Raw genomic sequence first — 19,027 nt, 5'->3', positions numbered from 1 at the left:
CTTTTTTCCTTCACTGGTTTTCTTCCACTCCTAAGAAATTAGAGCAGCACAGAGTCCCTTAATGAATACCTTGGCCTTGAGTCTGTAAAAGGATGGTGACAGAGCTCATGTGGGAGCCCACAAAGGTTTCCTAGTGAGATCTGAGCTTGTTTTACACAGCAGGGCTGCATTAGGCAATGGCTTGACTACATGTGTGGTTACCAGGTGTCTGGGAGGGTCTGCACTTGGCTGTGCTGGGAGGAGGTCTTTTGCTCCACCCCGACATTCCTTTAAAAGCCCTTTAGTAGAGACAGAAGGGACTGGTGGGTTTTGATCCAGACCCTCCTAAGGCTGTCCTGTATTTTTGTCTCCCTCTATATTTTTTATCTAAATATTTCTTACCTCTCCCTCAAGAGTACCCTGGGGGAAAAAGTGGGAGCTGGTCTCCCTCAAGCTCATGACCTGGTTAATGTGGGTATCAATTGCCATCAGTAGCTAATGGACACACAGAAAGAAAGAGTTTGATGGTCAAGTGAAATGGTTCCTATTTGTGGAAGTTGACAAGCTCGTTTGCATCCTTTGCTTGTATTTTTTGCTCGTGAACTTTAATTTGGTTAGGTGAGAATGCCATTGTTGTAAATTCTGGCTTCTAAATACCGTGCAGCCAAATTTACTCAGATGGCGGAAGCGGGGAGCATTACTCACTTGGAAAAAGTAATCATTGTCTTTGAAAGCATGTGCACTGGCAAACTTTGGGGCAAACATGCAAGTATGGCACAATGTGGATTATGGAGTTGCCCACCACGGTGTGATATGACCTAATGAGAGAGAGTGTAGAGGTGCAGACCTGTTTCTCTCCCATCACCTGCTAGAGACTCCTACACAAGAACAAGCATTTACAGTTCTTAAGAGCATAAAAGAGATCATTTCCCTTTGTGTATGTTTACCTTCCTTGAAAGCAGAGGGCAAAAGGTCAAGAAATGTTTTCAATATATCCAGTTGTTTATGCTGTTAAATGATAGAGGCGATTGCTGAGATGACTTGGGAAACTGGTTATCATTCAGTAAGTATGTAGTTCAAGACAGTTTCTGGATCGTCTTTAATACTCAAAGACCTGAGGATGTAGCTCGGTGGTAGAAAACTTGTCTGTCATTCATGAAGCCTTGTGATTGGTCCCCAATGCTACACAAATTATTCATAATTCTATAGCAAAATTCAGAACAATGTAGGTAGTAATTTTAAGTGTGTCAGCCAGCTTACTCCTTAAATCTTAAGTTCCAACTCCATTCTGATAAGATATGGGTCAGGACAGCACCTAATTGTTAGGGGACTGTTCCCAGTTGTGGCTGCCTCATTAAGCTCTATTCAAATGAAAAGCTTGTTGCTTCATCTGATAACTGCCTTTATCTACTCTTCCTGAGCGTATTATCCAGGTGTCTGAGCTCTGAGTATTAAGTCTTAGCTATTTGCTTTATGAGCATAATAGTATGCTTTTTCAACTTGAAGTGTATGTCACATAGTAAGTGCTCGATAAGTAGTTCCTTATTCCCTTTTAGTAATGATTGGAGTAATTCTTGGGATATCTTTATTTATTTAACCAGACACTTCAATGTTAGTTTCAGATTTTTGCCTACATAAATACATGTGCACCACATACATGCCTGGTGCCTGTGGAGAATCTCCTGGAACTGGAGTTCTGGATGGTTGTAACCACCATGTGGATGCTGGGAACTGAACCCTCTGCAAGAGCAGCCAGAGCTCTTAACCTGTAAGCCATCTTTCCAGTCCCCCAGGATATTTCTAATAACCCTCTTTAAGATCTCTTCTGACCCGCTGATGCTTTTTTTCTGTCTTGAGAGTATTATCTCTGAGGACGAGGAATCAAGTCATTTTCTCTGAATTAGCATCTTCCCGAGGTCTTGGACAGAGCCAACTTTGTTTGCTCTTTATTTAAATTAATAAAGAATAGTGGTTTGATCCAGTGCCTCTTTATTTCATGATAGCCTAAATGGAAAAGGTAGCCTGCATTGTGAACAACAGGAACAGAATTCCTGAGAGAGAAAGGAGAGGATGACAGGGGCTAGCACATGAATAGGAAACTGAGACAGTTACCCTGATGTCACAGCTGGCGGTGAGAGCAAGAATTCCATGTTGGCTCCAGGTCCCTGTGCTTAGTCACCCTGCTGGGCTGCAGCATGGTCCCTCAGTCCCTTGGCTGCTTCTGCTCTGAGTCTACATTTGCTTTCACCCCACTTCCCATCATGACAAATGCCTTTAAGTTTTTTAGCTTGCTTTCCATAAACATCTCCATTATTATTTCGTTTTTGGACCTTCAACTCTTGTTAAACTCATCCAAGTCAATCAGAACATCCCACTCGTTGGCTAGCACAACAGCATTTTAGTAGGTCAGCGTATATGTCTGCTGTTCTCGGTTCATGGCATCCATCAACCTAGGAATGATCCTTCCTAGCCATGTGTTCACAGATGAAGTATGGAGCTGCTGCAAGGCTGTCTTCATATGTAAAAGACGCTAACAAGAGGAAGTTTGCTGCAGGGCACAAGTGTGGAAATGGTCAGAAGACAGTGGAGATCTGGGAGGTGTGTGTACTCCACTGTGGTGCAGCAGTTATTACGATCATCTCTTTGATGAAGTCAAAGAAGGCACACATGGAACAGGTGCCATTCAGAGCCATTCTAGAGTTAAGAGAAGTACTATGTGTATTGAAGGAAACAACACAAGATGCCAAGAGCAGAGTCCCCTGGGTGTAAGCAGCTCAGCCAGACGTGTCTTAGGCAAGAACTTGTAAATGCCTTTCTCAAGGAATGTTCTGATAGCTGAATATTACTGAACCTTTACAAAGATAATTTTTTTTATCCAGACTTATTCTCAGTAAACCATCCAGTTCAGGAGTTTTTGACATGTACTTTTAGTGCTATCCTTATTTTTTTTTTTAATTTTCAAAAGACATAAAAAAAAAAACAGCCAGAGTATATGAAGTAATTTATTGATATTGGTTAAGATCCATTATATACAGGTAGAAATAATCAAAATTGTACAAAGAACCATTAAGAATATAGATACCGTTTTATAGACAAAACAACTGGAAAATAGTTTAAACAGACAATATATAATTATGAAAAAAGGAGAACACAAATTGTTCTACCAGACAGATTACAGGGTTTTCAAAAGTCTGCCGTGCAGATCTTAAGTTGAAAAAAAATCTGTTCAATGTAGTCACAGAGTTTTAAAACATTAGGTATAAGGTAAAAATGAAGTCCTTTTCCTCTCACAGCGAAAGAGGGAGGAACCAAGACAATTTTACCATGAATCTATACAGTTTGAAAAATAATTTATATATTTAGCACAAAGAAAGAAAATTGAGACTGTGCATGGTTATGTAAACTATGTATTTATGAAATGCAAACTGTCAGCTTTAGGAATTAGAAGTTGGACAGCCAGAAAGAGACTGTTCCATAATTCATGGTACCACCACACCTCCACGGGCTTACTGCCCGAGCACCAAAGCTGAAGGTCTATGTGCTGTCTTGGCAAGCTATCCTGAAAATGATCAAGAAATTAAAACTAGCCTACTATCATTGGGAAAATTAGGCACCAACTCGGAGTCCGTCTCCTCAGAAACGCAAGCTCGGTGGGAGGGGCGGGGCTCAGTTAAGCAGCTGGCAGATCTCCTTGTGGATACAGCAGAGGAAATCCACGTAAGAGGATCCGCCATAGAGTCCTTTATCTTCCACCAGGAACTGTCGGAAAACCATCTCCCGCGGCTCGCGCTGCTTCACGATGATGAGCTAGGGAAACCCAACAACAGCTAGTTAGACATGCATGCCGAACATGGTCCAGCCATTTCACCTGATTCAGTCCTACCAAACGTGGTAGGAGTGTGAGGCCTGGATGATGGTGTCAGCAAGCCTGATTCTGTAGGTCTTTAAAGGGGGTGTGTGTGTGTGTGTGTGTGTGTGTGTGTGTGTGTGTGTGTGTGTAGAAATGTACAAATCAGTGCAGGTGCCCAGAGAGTCCAGAAGAGAGGGTGTCATAGTTACAGGCAGTCATGAGTCACCCATTGTAGGTGCTGGGAAAAGAATTCGGGTCTTCTGGAAGAGCAGTATGTGCCATCTCCATGCCTGTTACTTGGGAGAGGTGGGGAGACACCAACATTTAAACCACAAAGACTATTCTAAGTGGCAAATTAAAGTGAAAACTTCCTATGAGTAGAGTGCTATGGGGATAAGCTTCACAATGGCAATCACTGTCCTCTACGTCTCAAAGGACAGGGTAGGTCAGACGGGTATATACCATGCCACATAGAAAGGTACAGAGACAGCTGGCGTGCAAATTATCACAGACATTTAGAAGGTAGTAAGGGATTAGAGACAGTTAGCATTATCATGAGTTTGGGCCTTTTGCGGGACTTGGTATGTGAGGGCGGAGAAGGAGGAGGTGAGAGAGTCGACAGGCAGCAGAAGGTGCATTAGTGGGATGAAGGTACCTGCACGGCGAACGGCTGCCAGTGTAGGCAGGAGGTGACCAGGGTACCAAGAAGGGATAGAGATGAAAAGGAGTAAATACGAGAAAGACCAAAACAGAACCACCGTGCTCATGGCAACGGACTGCACTGCCCTTGCTTGGTGTAGCCACCGCTCCATGGACTGCTGGGGGAAGTCCTAACTGGCATGTGCTGTAAATGCAAGAATCAACCGATTGTAAAACGTAGTATTAAAAATGTAGAAACTCAGCCGGGCGGTGGTGGCGCACGCCTTTAATCCCAGCACTCGGGAGGCAGAGGCAGGCAGATCTCTGTGAGTTCGAGGCCAGCCTGGTCTCCAGAGCGAGTTCCAGGAAAGGCGCAAAGCTACACAGAGAAACCCTGTCTTGAAAAACAAAAAACAAACAAAAGAAATGTAGAAACTCTCCAAATAGCTTATACTGATTCCCCGTGGAAATGCTAACACCTGCTTCCTATCTATGGAAGAAGAGCCAGGGCCCCTGCCACTTCCTCCACTGGTGAGACCACAAGGAGTGCCCACAAGGAAAGGCTGGGCAGTCAGCTCACACATCTGTATAGTAGGACAGATGTGCAACACGGCCACGAGGCCATGGTTCATAAAGAGAACGCCCATGGTTCAAGTTCAGGGTGTAATCTTAAAATGCCTTTGGAGAAACTTCCTTTAAGGGGTGTTCTAGTTCGCTACTGCCCCAAGCCGACTTGGAGAAAGGGTTTGTTTTAGTTTCTAGGTTACAGTCCATTATCAAAGGCAGCCAAGGCCTGAGCCTAGAGGCAGGACCAGAAGCAGAGACCACAGGGGAAACCTGCTTACTGGCTTGCTCAGCTACCTTTCTTCTATCTATACCTGCCCGGGGATGGCACTGCACATAGTGGATTAGTACATCCATTAGCAGTCCTGAGAATTCCGCCCCCAACTCCCACTCCATGCCCACCGGCTGGTCCAATGGAGACAATTCCTCAGAAGATCAGATCTCCCCGCACATGTGACGGTGATGATGGAAATGACTATGCCAAGGGGTTGTTTCGTCTGTCTATACAGGAATAGAATGTGCCCATGCATGCCTTTGAGAAATGAAGTTCCGTCCCGGCCCTGTACGGCTGCCAGATACCTGGAAATCCACTGCCTTTAGCAATTTGGCAGTTTCTATGGAAGTGGGAAGGGGGCTGATGCATTATTTATTATATTATTATGAAAATACCTTTTATATTCTAAGAGAATAGAACTATTGCTGAACCTCAAAGACAGGTAATAATACACCTTGAGATCACTTAAGACTGCTGTCCTAATGTGTAATCAACCTGTTTGTTTAAATTGCCCTTAAGAGAACAATGACCTTACTTGCCTTGGATTTCCCATATAATCAACTTTTACAAACCAAGGTAGCACCTAGCAGTACTTTTCCATGTCCCTGATCCACAAGTAATACATGTGTGTTTGTGTATTATGAAATAATTTGCTGAAAATAGCAAACAGGCTGACAGCAGCCCTATAAAAAGAGCCACCATGAATGTTGGAAGCAACATATGGATATTGCTTGATAAACAATGATGTTGTAACACGGTTTGGTATCTGGGTCAGTTGGAGACAGTGACTTAATCCCTTGTAAAACTCTACTGAAAGACACCTATAAAGTGTCTTCAGGCAGGTAAAGACTCAGTCAGACTCATACACCAGACAGACAGGAGATGATGAAAGATATAGAAGAAAGACTAGAGAATTCAAATCTGGACTCACAAAATGACATCAATGGGGAGTGCTTTAATTTTTTTCCTTACTGCATTCAACCCAACCCCATGTTGGGGTCCCCTGTGAGAGGGATCTCTAATGAGTTAAATCTACACAGCGAAGGAGGTGGAGCTAGCGCAGACTTTTTCTGGAAGCCTGGAAGATAAACTGATGTCTGGTGCGATACAGTAGTTTAAGAATGAACAGGGGGGAAATGGAAGGAAATCCTAGAGCAGCAGCTGCTTCATGAAGGAAGAGTTACAGGCTTATCTGTTGTGGGAAGGAGTAGGTGGGGAGGACAGGTAATAGGAAGGGACACCGGAGCACAGAACAGGAAGGGGCGGGGACTAAGAGGGAAGCAGTTGACTGCCATCATCTGGGAGCACGCTGTGATAGAAAGTGTCATAGTACAGCTGCGCTGCGACTCTGGCCCGGGAACTGCTGTGAGCCTGTTGTGGTACTGCTGGCCTTGAATCTGCGTGAGCAAGCTCTGAGATGCCCACTAAATTGGCTGGCTCCCTCAAGCCTACTTTCACCCGTCTGGGGTCATGGAAATGGAAGGACCAAGTGCAGCAGGTAATGCCGCCGTTCTTTTTCAGCTGTGACACTTGCAGGTTTAATGCTTTTCAAACTGGGGAAGTCAGAGAAATCTAAAAGTAACAGTAGGTGCATTTCCACATCAGAAAACCCGAGAACTATTCCAACTGCTTCTGTTCTAGGCACACAGCAGAGCAAAGTGGACCCCAGCTATTTATTTTACAACCAGTGTCGAAATGACCTTAACTCAAGGGTTAGTAGAGCAGGGGAGGAAAAGCAGAGGAGAGAAATGCCTGATGCTCCTTGGAAGGAGGGCCCATAGGGCACAGGATGACCTCCATGGCCTGACTGATGGACGTGCGTGGGGTCGCATCCACTGCGGACAGGATGAAGGAGACCATCATCACTGCACACTAGCAATGCGGGGGGCTTTCGATGTGTGCTTCTTGAGACTTCAAGGTTTCATTCCGTTCCTCTGCCAGTGCTGGGGAGTGCCGTGTGGAGTACTGGAGCTTCTCTCCAGCCCCAGCCCCTGGCTTTACACTGCACCCACACGGCATGGAAACAGTTCTGGAGTGTCAAGTGTTCATCCGTATGTCTAGAGACCATGAAGCTGTTATATTTCCATTTACCTCAGCTCTACTAGAGTTGATATCTGCACACAGGAGTTACTTCTATGGTTAAGGTTACTGATTAAGATTGGCGTCTAGTTTGCATTTCAAGAGAAAACTGGCCTCACGGTAGCCTGGATCATGCAGAGGCCTGCATCTAAAGTGTCTTATATCTTATGGTAAAGAGTACTACACGGAGTGTCCCCGCCCGAGAGCTCCAAATCTAGGAGACCCCAGCACCTAGCTTGCAGAAGGAGATGGGTACAAGCAGCTTGGACTTGGCAACAAAGTCCAACCTTCTTGGTTCAAGACATGATTTTATTCAAACAGGAAATTATAAAAAAGATCATGAGATATAACTATAGAATATGCATCCAAAATGATGAAATAAAAACCTGAAGGAAGAGGGGGGAAATCTCAGTTTACCTTCATTGAGTATGGCTTCTTTTGCTGGATATTATTCATTATCATTCTGAGTTGTTGAGAGTATGGACTTCCCACCTCAGGCAGCGATGTCTAAATGTAAGAGCACAATTTCAGTATGACTTGAGCCACTGAGAACAGAAGCAGCAACACAAGATACCAGACTGCAAAAAACCATTTCTCTAATGCTACAGAGACCATTTATTGGCTCACTTCATTTACCTGAAAACGTGGAAAACGGAACTATAAATTACTCATTTTTGTTAGCATACATTTCCACCAATGAACCAATTATCTCTTTTAGAAATACAGGTCATCTTTGCAATGCAGCAACAGGAGTGTTTCATGCAGAGGGTAGCTTTGGACCCTCTCTCAGGAAGAGGACTAAGCCCTTTCAATTCAAGGCCATGGTGGGAGAGAAAAGAATGTCTCTATCCCTTTACCTTCTTTAGGAAATGCATTCCAACATTGAAGTAACCAGCAAGTGTTGGTTCCCAAGGAAATGCTATATATATTACACTTCCATGACAGCTGTTTAATTTGGAAAACAGCACAGCTGCACCTGGAGTTCTTCATGTAAGAGAATAGGATGCTCTAATGCTGCCTTCTCAGTGAGAGGATACCCAGACCCAATCAACCACAAGTTAGCCACCAGGGAGGATGAGAATGCGTGACGGTAAAGCTTCAAATCTTAGGGTAAAGATTTTGGCCAAAACATTTCATAGGAGTTCTGAGGAGGGAAGAGCATCCGTCACTAATGCTTACACCCTATCCATTGTTTATTTTGTGGTATTATGGTGGATCATTTTATTCAAGAAATAATATTGAGTATACAATACATAACCCAGAGAGCCAAAGGAGTCTAAACATAAAATGACCCTATTTGGGTTTTAGTTTTGTTTTGAAACCCAGTGAGGAGGTATGGTGACAGAAGCGCAAGCCCTGGACTCTTGCTCTGGTGGAGAGATGCCTATTTCATGTGCGCTTAGGGCCCGCAAGGATGTCTGCGACACAGGTTAACGCTCATGCTAGTGCTGAGTTTTCCTAAGACATTTGGAAACATATTTCTATTCATTTCCTCATCAACACACAATTTCTTTTGTCATGATTGTAACAGAAGGGGAGAATTAGGGTTTGGAGTAGGTTGGGGATGCAATCTGCTTTGTATGATTTTTATTTTGTGTTTCATCTTATTATGTAGGAAAATACCTCTGAAGGATTCTGAATTTTCTCAAACAGGCAGTTCGGCAGCAAGGATGAAGAAATCTGAGTTGAAAACTAAATCAAGCTCTACCTCTGACCTCTAAGAACCTGCCCCTAGCATCACTGGTTCATCAGGAACACACTGCGGCAGCATCTACCTCACTGATGTGTCAAGAGAAGGAAACAGAACCGTGGGTTTAAAGCACATACAGCGAATACCCATGGCAAACAGCAGGGAGCCTGGAAGTGTTGTCAGTGGGGGTGTGTGTGAATGTGTGCATGAGTGTGTGTATGTGCAGGAGCCCATGGAGGCCGGAAGAGGATGTCGGATCCCCTAGAGGTGGACTTACGGGCAGCGATAAGCTACCTGAACTGAACTCAGATCCTTTGCAAGGACAGCAAGGATTCTTAACCACTGAGCCATCTCTCCAGCCCTCTCTATTATCAGTTTCTATTGAAACTATGTTTAGCTCAACATTTCAGTAAATTATTTGACATTTTTCTAATTTTATTCATCAAAATATGATTCTCATACAGAATTATATAAACACATGCTGGTTTTCTTCTTTGTATCATAAAATTGCACATACATTTTAAGAACTTATATTTGTATTTTATCATAAAAACTGAAGAATGCCTACCATATCTGTGTTGACATGTGCAAACGATGGCACATTAAATATCCCTTGAATCAGCTCTGGTGGGCTACTCACTCCGAACCATAAGAACATGTTCAGGCCATTGGCCAGCAGGAATACTCCTTCTTCGGAGAGTCGGGACTCAGAGCAGCGCACAGCGGCAGGCAGGACTGTGCTCTTCACATCTAGTGTGTGCTGTTTGGGCAAAGCCAAGAGACTTAGGAACGCCTTCCTCCCTCGCTTTCCATTTCCTTTCCCTTTCCCCCTTCCCTCCCTTACAGTACAGTTGATTAAAACCTACTCGGTGTAGACAGGAATCTCTGCCTTTTGGAGGAAGTCATATGACATGAAATAAATAAAATATGCATAATTGTAGATGGTGTTAAGAGCTATGTGGACAGCAATGGTAAGTAGCATAAGGGTCAGTGGTGGGGTCAGGGTAGCTAGGAAGGCTTCTGGCAAAGGTGAATTTTTGAGTCACCCCAGCAGGTGAGAAAAGGTGAGGAGCTGAGCCTAGAGAAATCTACGGAAGAACATTCCAGACACGGAGGAACATTTATGCAAAGGTCCCGAGGCAAGAGCCTGACTAGGGTCTCTGAGGATCAGCAAAGACATGTGTGCAGCTGGCATGAAATGAGAGGCTTGGATAAAAAGGGGCAGAGGGGCCAGAGATGCCCTGGCCTGGCCTGAGGAGAGGAGAGAGGGGCGTCTGTCTGTCTCACTCTGCCCTGACCTGTGAGCCGCAGGCAGGCAGACAGAAGAAGAGCAATGTGGGACCAAGGAGACCCACTAGGCTGAGACTGCAGGGGCACAGTGATGATTACACTTGAGTTTGGCAGCAACAAATGCCAGACTGTAAGTGGTTCCCCTGTGGACACCCAGGAGAGTGGCTTGTTTGTCGACAGTGGGGATGTATGGTAGAGAGAAAAAAGTGAGGATAGCCAAGACTTGGCACCCAGCCAGCATGAAGGCAGGGGGCGAGAGGGCTGTGGGAGAAGTCTTCCAATGCCTGCCTCCTATCCGGAGACAGGAGTGCGTGGCCATTAGTGAATAAATGACATCTAAAGCCCAGAACACAAGGACCTCTAAGGGACGGAATGAAGGTAAGAAAGAAGCTCCCCAGAGGCTCCAGTTTCTAATCTCGGGTCCACCCGTGGTTGACGATCCAAGTTTACGGGACAATCATTTGAAATAATTCATTTCTTACCCTCGCATCTAACACCATCTATCACCGACTACATTACTGCTAAATGTCTACCGTTTGTTACCACTAAAGACTAAGGAGGAGTTGCATACAACCTATCAGCCTTCGCGACCTCTGAAAGTCCAGGCACAGTGCCGGGCACTCAAGATGTTAACAACACCTCGGCAAAGTGGCGTGCGTTGCCATGTGAACCCTTGAGGAAGGGCGGCTGGGCTCTTGCACGGCCCAGGGATCCTCAAGCATGTGCATGACGTCCCTGACTGCATCTGAGAAAAGCCAGTCTGAATAAACGTGGTGACCATAGACAGTCACACATTATATGAAAACAGATGATTCGCACCTGCACAGGATTCCCCCAGCACACGTGGAAGTGGCCTCGTATGATGTGCAGTTCGACTGAAGTTTTCGGGCACCAACGTGATTACAGACTTCTAAGGGTGCCTACTTAACTGATTATTACCAATTTGGGAATGACGCAAGGGAAGCAACCCGAACCATTCGGCGAAACTGGACCCCTCACACCCTTCCCCTTACACTCCGAGCACATGCAACTTGCTCAAAGAGTCTGCTATGAGCCCGGACTGCAGGTTTTGACCGAATTTCTTGGAAACAAGAGCCCAGCACATGCTTTCCTCCCAGACAGCTCTAGGGAATACACAGTTGCCGCGTGCTTACGATAGGCAGGAGCTGGGGATAGAAGAAGAGCTGGGAGTCAGCCACGCCCATGGTCATGACCAGCTGCCGTTGGTATGCCCGCTCGTCAGGGGAGATCTCTGGTCTACTGAGCAGCACGCAGTTTTTTAACAAGCAGTTCATGTACACAGGCAGTACTTTCATGGAATCTGGCAGTATAAGCTGAAAGAGAAAAACATTTGTCTCATGAGCCTTTAGCGTTGTCTTTTTATAGGCGCCGCGTGCGTGCGTGCGTGCGTGCGTGCGTGCGTGCGTGTTTGCGTGTGTGTGTGTGTGTGTGTGTGTGTGTGTGTGTGTGTGTGTGTGTGTGTGTGTGTGTGTTTGCATGTGCAGGCCAGGAGACAACTTCAGGTATCATATCAGGAAGGCCTTCTTCCTTTAAGACAGAGTCTCACCAGGTGGGCAGACTGGCTAACTGGTGAGCCCCGGGGATCCTCCTGTCCCATGTCTGCCTCTCCAGCACTGAGATCACATCCCTGCACTCTGCCCAGGATTTTAATGTGGGCTCTGGAGGTTGAATGCAGCTCCTCACATTTATGCAGCAAGCACTTTACTGACAGGAATCTTCCCAGACCTTTAGCTATCGATCTTTCTCACGAAAAAGAATGTACATTATCAGAATCCACAATGACAGGAAATTGTCCCTCGGGACTCCGATGGGATTTATTCCTCATCTTCCACCTCACACCCCTTCATATCAGAGGTCTCTTCTCATGATCTTCTGAGTAAGGAGTGTAAAGGACAAACTTGTTCACTGATTCAGGCAAGCACATCCCAGAATGTTTTAGAATGTTCTACTTGACCATTTATTTCACCTCAACCTCTAATCTCATTTCTTCTTTTCTTTTTTGTTTGTTTGTTTCTTGTTTTTTGTTTTTTTCTTTTCTTTTTTTTTTTCTGAGACAGGGTTTCACTGTGTATCCCTGGCTGTTCTGGAACTTGCTCTGTAGACCAGGCTGGCCTTGAACTCACAGAGATGCACCTGCCTCTGCCTCCTGAGTGCTGGGATTAAAGGTGTGCATCACCACCACCTGGCTTTCTGATCTCTTTTCAAGGCACCAGAGTCAGCCAATGTATGCTTTCTCCCAAGAGACACTCTTCTCATTGGAGTTTTCCCCTCTAGCAGGAAGCATTTCCCTAGGTCAGCTTTGGATGCTGGATTCCTTTCTCAGCCAAGGAAAACAAACAAAAGATGAAGGAGCTGGAGCATGGTAGCCCCATGCTGTTTCTAAGTCATTCATAACACAGTCTGAAAAATATTCTTGGCTTCACACACAGAAGTGCACATACACCTTTTAAATATCTCAAAATTTCACCGACTACTTCAAGTTACCCAGAAATATTAAGGTAACTTATATTATCCATCGTCTTAAATTCCACAAAGGGGTGAGCTTGGGATTTATGACACAGCTCTGAAGAAGCTGGGTTATACAGGACAGAGGGAAGAAAACAGGAGGAGCAAGGGTGAAAGCTGATGGGGAAGATGTTGTTAACCAGTGAGAGAGAGCAGGAGCAACGCTTTACTCCGTAGGTTTGAGGTTTAAAAAACGTATCGCAGATTGTTACTGTAAAACCTCCCCTGGCTCCTCCATAATTAAGTTACCTTGGAAGGAAAAGGTACTGGTTAGGTGTAAGCCAAAATGCACGAAAGTCTGGTTTGACCAAGTTTGGGAAATTCTTTGCATTTTGTAATGACGGCTGTAGTGAACAAAAACACTGGCAAATCTGTAGTTAAAGTCTTTGCCTTGTTTGTTTTATTACAGGACTTCAGTGGTATTTTAAATCAAAGATTTACTATTTTATGTGTGTGAATGTTTTCTCAAATGTATGTCTGAGCAGTATCTGGTGCCCTCAGGTCAGAAGAGGGTGTAGGATCCCCTGGAACTGGAGTCACAGAGGTTGTGAGCCACCATGTGGGTGCTGGGGATCAAACTCAGTCCTCTACAGGGCTAGCAAGTGTTCTGGACTGCCGAATCGTCTCTACAGGCACTGGCTTGCCTTTGAGGAGCATTGTACTCCCAAATAACATGAGTGGCTTATTAGATTCCATAGAGATAACTAGCCCTACTTATACAAACCTGAACATTTACTAGAACATTCCTTTGACTACTGTCCTGGCTGAGCATCTGAGTCAGAGTGGTGCCTCCTTACATTTTATCCCCCAAGTGGCTTCTCTTGCCTTTGGTAATGAGCCAAAGCAGTCCACTCAGGTCTACTACACAACCAAAGTATATATCTGGATGGTCTGTTTGGGCGCTGGGGTCTGGCTATGCAAAGTGTCCTGAAGCCTCAGTACTGAAGGGGTGGGGTGTGGGGGGTGACAGGAGCGTGGGGGCCCCAGCTTCATTGCTGGTTGAAGGGTGAACTGAAAAGCTCCAATGGAAAGAGAAAAATCTCATTTTATATTTTTGGTTGTGAGCCTCGCCTTTAACGGCTGAGCCATCCTCTCCAGCCCGACAAATCGCATTTTAAAGAGCGGGTATCATCTCTGTTAACTCACCCTGAGTAAAAGCAGCCCCACAAGGGTCCGGCCTACAATGGCTAAGCCATAAAATTAGATGCTCTAGTCTAGACACAAGTCTTCTTTGAAGCCAGAAGGAAATGGTAAGGTTTACCTTCCCCTTTAAATAGGCGAAAACAGATTGTTTCTCTACTTCAAGTCTTTAAAGGCAATCATTTTGATATTAGCAAAGAAACTTGAAGAGAAGACACGGACTGTACCAGCTCTACAGCAACTGTTCCTCTGAACGGTGAGACACCCCAGAGGTGGAAGAGCATCTTCCAGAAATCCAAGACAAGTAGTGAAGGTGGGTGCAAAGTACTCATGATCGGACTCCATTCAAGCTAGGTTCCCCCAGCACCTGGGGGGCTCATGTGTGTGGTTGATATATTGTGCACCCCAATAAACTTATCTGGGGGTCAGAGAACAGAACAACCACAACATTAAACATAGAGGTTAGGCAGTGGTAGCACACACCTTTAATCCTAGCATTCCAGAGGCAGAAATCCCTCTGGATCTCTGTGAGTTCAAAGCCACACTGGAAACAGCGAGGCATGGTGACTCACATCTTTAATGCCAGGAAGTGGTGGCAAAAAGGTATATAAGGTGTGAGGACCAGGAACTAGGCTGGTTAAGCTTTTCGGCTTTTAGTAGCAGTTCAGCTGAGATCCATTTGGATGAGGACTCAGAGGCTTCCAGTCTGAGGAAACAGGATCAGCTGAGGAACTGGCGAGGTGAGGTGGCTGTGGCTTGTTCTGCTTCTCTGATCTTTCAGCGTTGACCCCAATACCTGGCTCCGGGTTTATTTTCATTAATAAGACCTTTTAAGATTCCTGCTACACACGTGACTCAAACAAGCAGGTACCCAACTATGCCTGCCTGCCTTTGCTTCCCCCCAACTTCCTTCCTTCAGTTTTTTTTTTTTTTGTTTTTTTGTTTTGTTTTGTTTTTTTTTTAAGACAGGGACTCATAGAGCTCAGGTGGCCTCAGTAGCCTTGGACCTGATCCTGCTTCCTCCCCTCCAGAGTGCAGGAATTGCAGGTGCATACCACTATACCTCGCTTCTGCAATAGTACTGGGTTTACCAAAGTGAAAATATCCCAAATAATGAAGAGAACTGAACAGTCATATAGATTCAACAGTTGGTTGAACAGCTATCAACACAGACGGTAAAAGAATCGGTGACCAATCACTTCGAGCAGCACATAAGGGAACTTTCCTGAAAAGGGCAACGTAACAAATGCCTGTCCTGTTTTCCTTCTTTACTCGGCTGTAGATTCAGATACAGGATTTGTTGGTGTTCTCCTCCTGCCTACAGCTTCCTCCAAGGTGAGTAACCACGGTAACAACCCATGGGTCAGACAATGTTCTACCAGCTGCCCATGGAGTTCTTCTTTTCCAATCAGAACCCTGTAGCTAGACCTTCAGTTACAAGCATGAAAACGGGCGTCTGACTTTACTGACAGGGAAGACTGACCCAGGACCCAAGCAAACTCGGGGTTTCACCTTTCCGAGTAAGGCTCATCTAGAAGATCGAAAACTTCACAACACTTAGAGGATGGCCAAAGACAGTTGTTTCATAGTGATTCTATTAGTAATGTGTAAGCTGAGGCAGGAGGATAGCCACGCATTCAAGGAGAGCCTGGTCTACCCAGAGAGTTGCAGGCCAGCCGGGTCTACATAGTGAGACCCTGTCCCAATATGTAATTTTTAAATTAAAATAATTCCATCATTTATGTTAAATTATATTTACTTTTTAAAGAGTTACTACTGCCGTCAGTTCATGGCAACACTATTTATATGCCTACATGTATTTAAGCATGCACATTTCACAACAAAATATCTAGGTCTACATACAAAAGAGAATCCTGTTCTATTATGACATTCTTCTGTTTATAAACAATGTAGTCGTGACTGTCACATTTTCTGGTTTAGACACTTTGTTAAGCTCAGGTTTCTTTTTTGATGTTGGCTACAAAGGCACATAAAAAGTCCATTGTCATGGTCCCCCTCCCACCCCAGCTGCATCCTCAGTTTCCTTGACTGCATGTTCTACTTCAGAGCATCTGGCTGCAGCAGCTGCACACACCTGCTCTGCACATGCTGGCTGCAGCAGCTGCACACACCTGCTCTGCACATGCTGGCTGCAGCAGCTGCACACACCTGCTCTGCACATGCTGGCTGCCCAGCACAGCGGGGAACTCACCTGGCTTGCTGCAGATGGACTGGCACAGTGCTTCCTGTAACACGCCAACATATGGGCAGTCTGATTAACTAGAATTTCCCGGATGACCTTCAAAGGCTGGTTCAAAACTGCTTTAAAAGCTAGGAGCGCAAAACCACAAATAGAAAGGACACGAAAGCTTTAGAAACTGATATCTTCAAATAATAACAAAGAACAAGTTGTCGCTATCTTGAGACAACCAAACAAGGATGTTCTTGCTACTGGTCCTCTTTTGAATAAATAGGATGATCCAGGCAATGAAGAACAATGGTTTAATTATAGCAAAGGGTTACACTGACCCAGGTTTATCTTGAGACTACCAGAAATAGAATTCTATATACAGAAAAGACAGGCCAGCCTGTTGTCTGCCCAGGCCCTGACTTCTGCAGGCTGAAATGCTCTCCTTAAGCACAGACTTTCAGAAGGGAAGCCAAAGAAATCACCCATCCTGCTTCTCAGTGGTCAGGGTACAGATAAGCAACATTGGTGCACATCACTGGTGCTAGAGGGCACACTCACACACCCTTAAATTTCACCTTATGCTCCTTACTAGCAAGGACACTTAAGCCAGATCTGCGTGGCCTGGCCCTGGAGAGGCTTGTCTCATCACAGCTGGCTGTACTTCAACCTCTGACTTGACTGGTTCTTGTACCACCATAGTGTTTTCCAGCTTCTGACCTGTGACCCGATGAGTCTCAACTGCATCACTGCGCTTTGGGATTAGCAAGATGACGCTACCTGACTTGGCAAAGAAGTTGACAAGGGCATCCGTTTCACAGCTCTTGTAGAGATCTGCCAGCTGGGTGCTGCAGTTTAAGGCGAGATTGTGGATCCGAAGTCTTCGCTGACCGCTGATGGTCGTGTAGAGCACAGCACACTGCAGAAGCAACATTGAGGCATGGGTATTACTGGACCAGATCCAGATGCGCTCATCTGATCCTATTTGCATGCACAGGGTGGAAGCTAAATTATGATCCCCCCTAGGCAGAAGTTCTAATTCCCAGCACCTCAGAATGTGACTTCCTTTGGAGGTAGGACCTTTATTTTATTTATTTTGAGATGAATATAATTACAATATTTCTCTCTTCCTTTTCCTCTCTCCAATCCTCCCATATACCCCTCCACACTCTCCTTCAACTCCGTGGCCTCTGATTTCACTAATTGTTATTGTATGTATATCTGTGTGTGTATATACTTATTTATTCCTGAATACAACCTGTTCAGTCCATATAATGTTACTTGTATGTATGTTTTCAGGGCTGACTGTCTGGTACTGGACAAACAAGGGATGTGCTCTTCCTCAGGGAAGACCATGGAGGTAGCACCCTTTAAAGGGGTGAATTAGCAAAAATGAACTAATTGGGGTAGGGTCATATGACTGCAAGGACCTTGGACACAGACACTAAGGAAACCAGTTTGCTGATGCCCGACACTTCACATCGCTTGGCTGGGCTGATGATTACTGTGTCACATTAAGTAGCATCTATGTATCAACCTAGGGATAAAGTGAGTACTCCAAGGCTCCCTGCTTTGGAGAAAGCGAGTGGAGTTTTGTTAGGAAGATGCCGCACATCTGGCAGCATGAAAGCAAGGCCGGGTGAATGCCTGAGCACCTGAATCAAGGCTCCAACGTCCTCACTGAGCTTGTCATCGTGCTTGAACTCCACAGTCACGGCCTTATCACAGTCGATGGCTGCCATTTCTACATCCGTGGTGTTGTTCATAAATATTCCACCAAAGAAATCAGTGGCCCTGAAACCTAAAGAACAGGAAGAAAGGGAAATTTGCTTATCTGAATTTCGCTGCTCTCTGTTGGGCTGTTAAAGAGAAAATAATTATGCAGAAGAGCCTTGAAATGATGCAAATGATAATTACCTGTGCTGGTACGAACCCTCATAATAGCATCGAAGCCTATTTTCTTTCCAATATCGTTTCGGAGGTCATTCAAAAACTGCTGGCTATCCAAATTTACCTAAAAGATAAAAATGTGATCACTGGCCACCAGGGGGCAGTAAAGGACTTCAAAACAGGTTACTTTTACCTGATTTTTAAATAATTATTTTTACATTTTGATTTAGCACACTTACATGTATATCCTATGAACGTATACACTCTTGTGGAAATATATAATCTTTGGGCAGTGACTCAAAGTCGAGTTCCTAAATAAAACCCTTTCCTATCTTTTTCATCTTCGTAGCATTCGGATGGGAAGATCACATTAATTTTACTTTGCAAATGAAGAAATAGTATAAGCAATTCACTCGGGTTTAGTGTCAGGCATGGGAAAGGATGCATTGATTAACATACTCAGCGAGGCTGGGGAAAGACACTGTCATGGGGGTGGCAGCGGAGGGGAGGCTTTTTTTGCGGTGGGTTGGGGTCTTTTATTTGACCATATATCTAGGCTGAAGCTCAGTCCGAGTTCAGACAGAGTCTGGAGAATCAACTCTCTCTACTCTTTTAAGCCGTATTTCTGAAAGCTGTTCACAGCCCACACCTAAGCAATACTAAGGAGTACATAACCATCTAGTACAGAGCTGAGGATCACTGAGAACACTGCCTAGTTGAGAGGCAGCAGCCAATGCTGTATCTCTGACGTGGTCAGGTGAGCCTTTATGAGATTCCTACCAGCGCTGCTTGACAGGCAGCAGAGCCCCCCCTCCTCTCCCCCACCCCACATCCCCACTTCCCCAAACAAAGAGCAGAGCAGAGCAAAGGAGACAGAGACATCACAGACAGTCCTTATAAAAGATTCCGCAGGTACAC

General features: G+C 45.0%; 1 protein-coding gene across 4 annotated transcripts in view; it reads right to left on the bottom strand.

Moving 5' to 3' along the window:
- Nucleotides 1-2,967: 2,967 nt before the first annotated feature.
- Sec24d (SEC24 homolog D, COPII coat complex component) overlaps nt 2,968-19,027 on the bottom strand; it is a 97,954-nt gene continuing 81,894 nt past the window's right edge. For 2 of the 4 annotated variants that reach the window (XM_028881469.2, XM_037207052.1), the window contains 8 exons: nt 18,137-18,233; nt 17,875-18,020; nt 17,000-17,138; nt 16,244-16,362; nt 11,520-11,699; nt 9,644-9,835; nt 7,803-7,892; nt 3,461-3,786 (listed from right to left, as the gene is read on the bottom strand). In XM_028881469.2, coding sequence (XP_028737302.2) covers nt 3,646-3,786; nt 7,803-7,892; nt 9,644-9,835; nt 11,520-11,699; nt 16,244-16,362; nt 17,000-17,138; nt 17,875-18,020; nt 18,137-18,233 — 1,104 coding nt within the window. In that variant the 3' untranslated portion in view covers nt 3,461-3,645. Of the gene's footprint in view, nt 3,787-7,802; nt 7,893-9,643; nt 9,836-11,519; nt 11,700-16,243; nt 16,363-16,999; nt 17,139-17,874; nt 18,021-18,136; nt 18,234-19,027 lie in introns of all 4 variants that reach the window. The other 2 variants (XM_037207051.1, XM_028881470.2) reach the window with 2 other exon arrangements.

This window comes from Peromyscus leucopus, chromosome 6, assembly GCF_004664715.2.
Source record: "Peromyscus leucopus breed LL Stock chromosome 6, UCI_PerLeu_2.1, whole genome shotgun sequence".
In the NCBI taxonomy this organism is placed as follows: domain Eukaryota; kingdom Metazoa; phylum Chordata; class Mammalia; order Rodentia; family Cricetidae; genus Peromyscus; species Peromyscus leucopus.
This window is presented reverse-complemented; position numbering and strand designations above follow the sequence as displayed.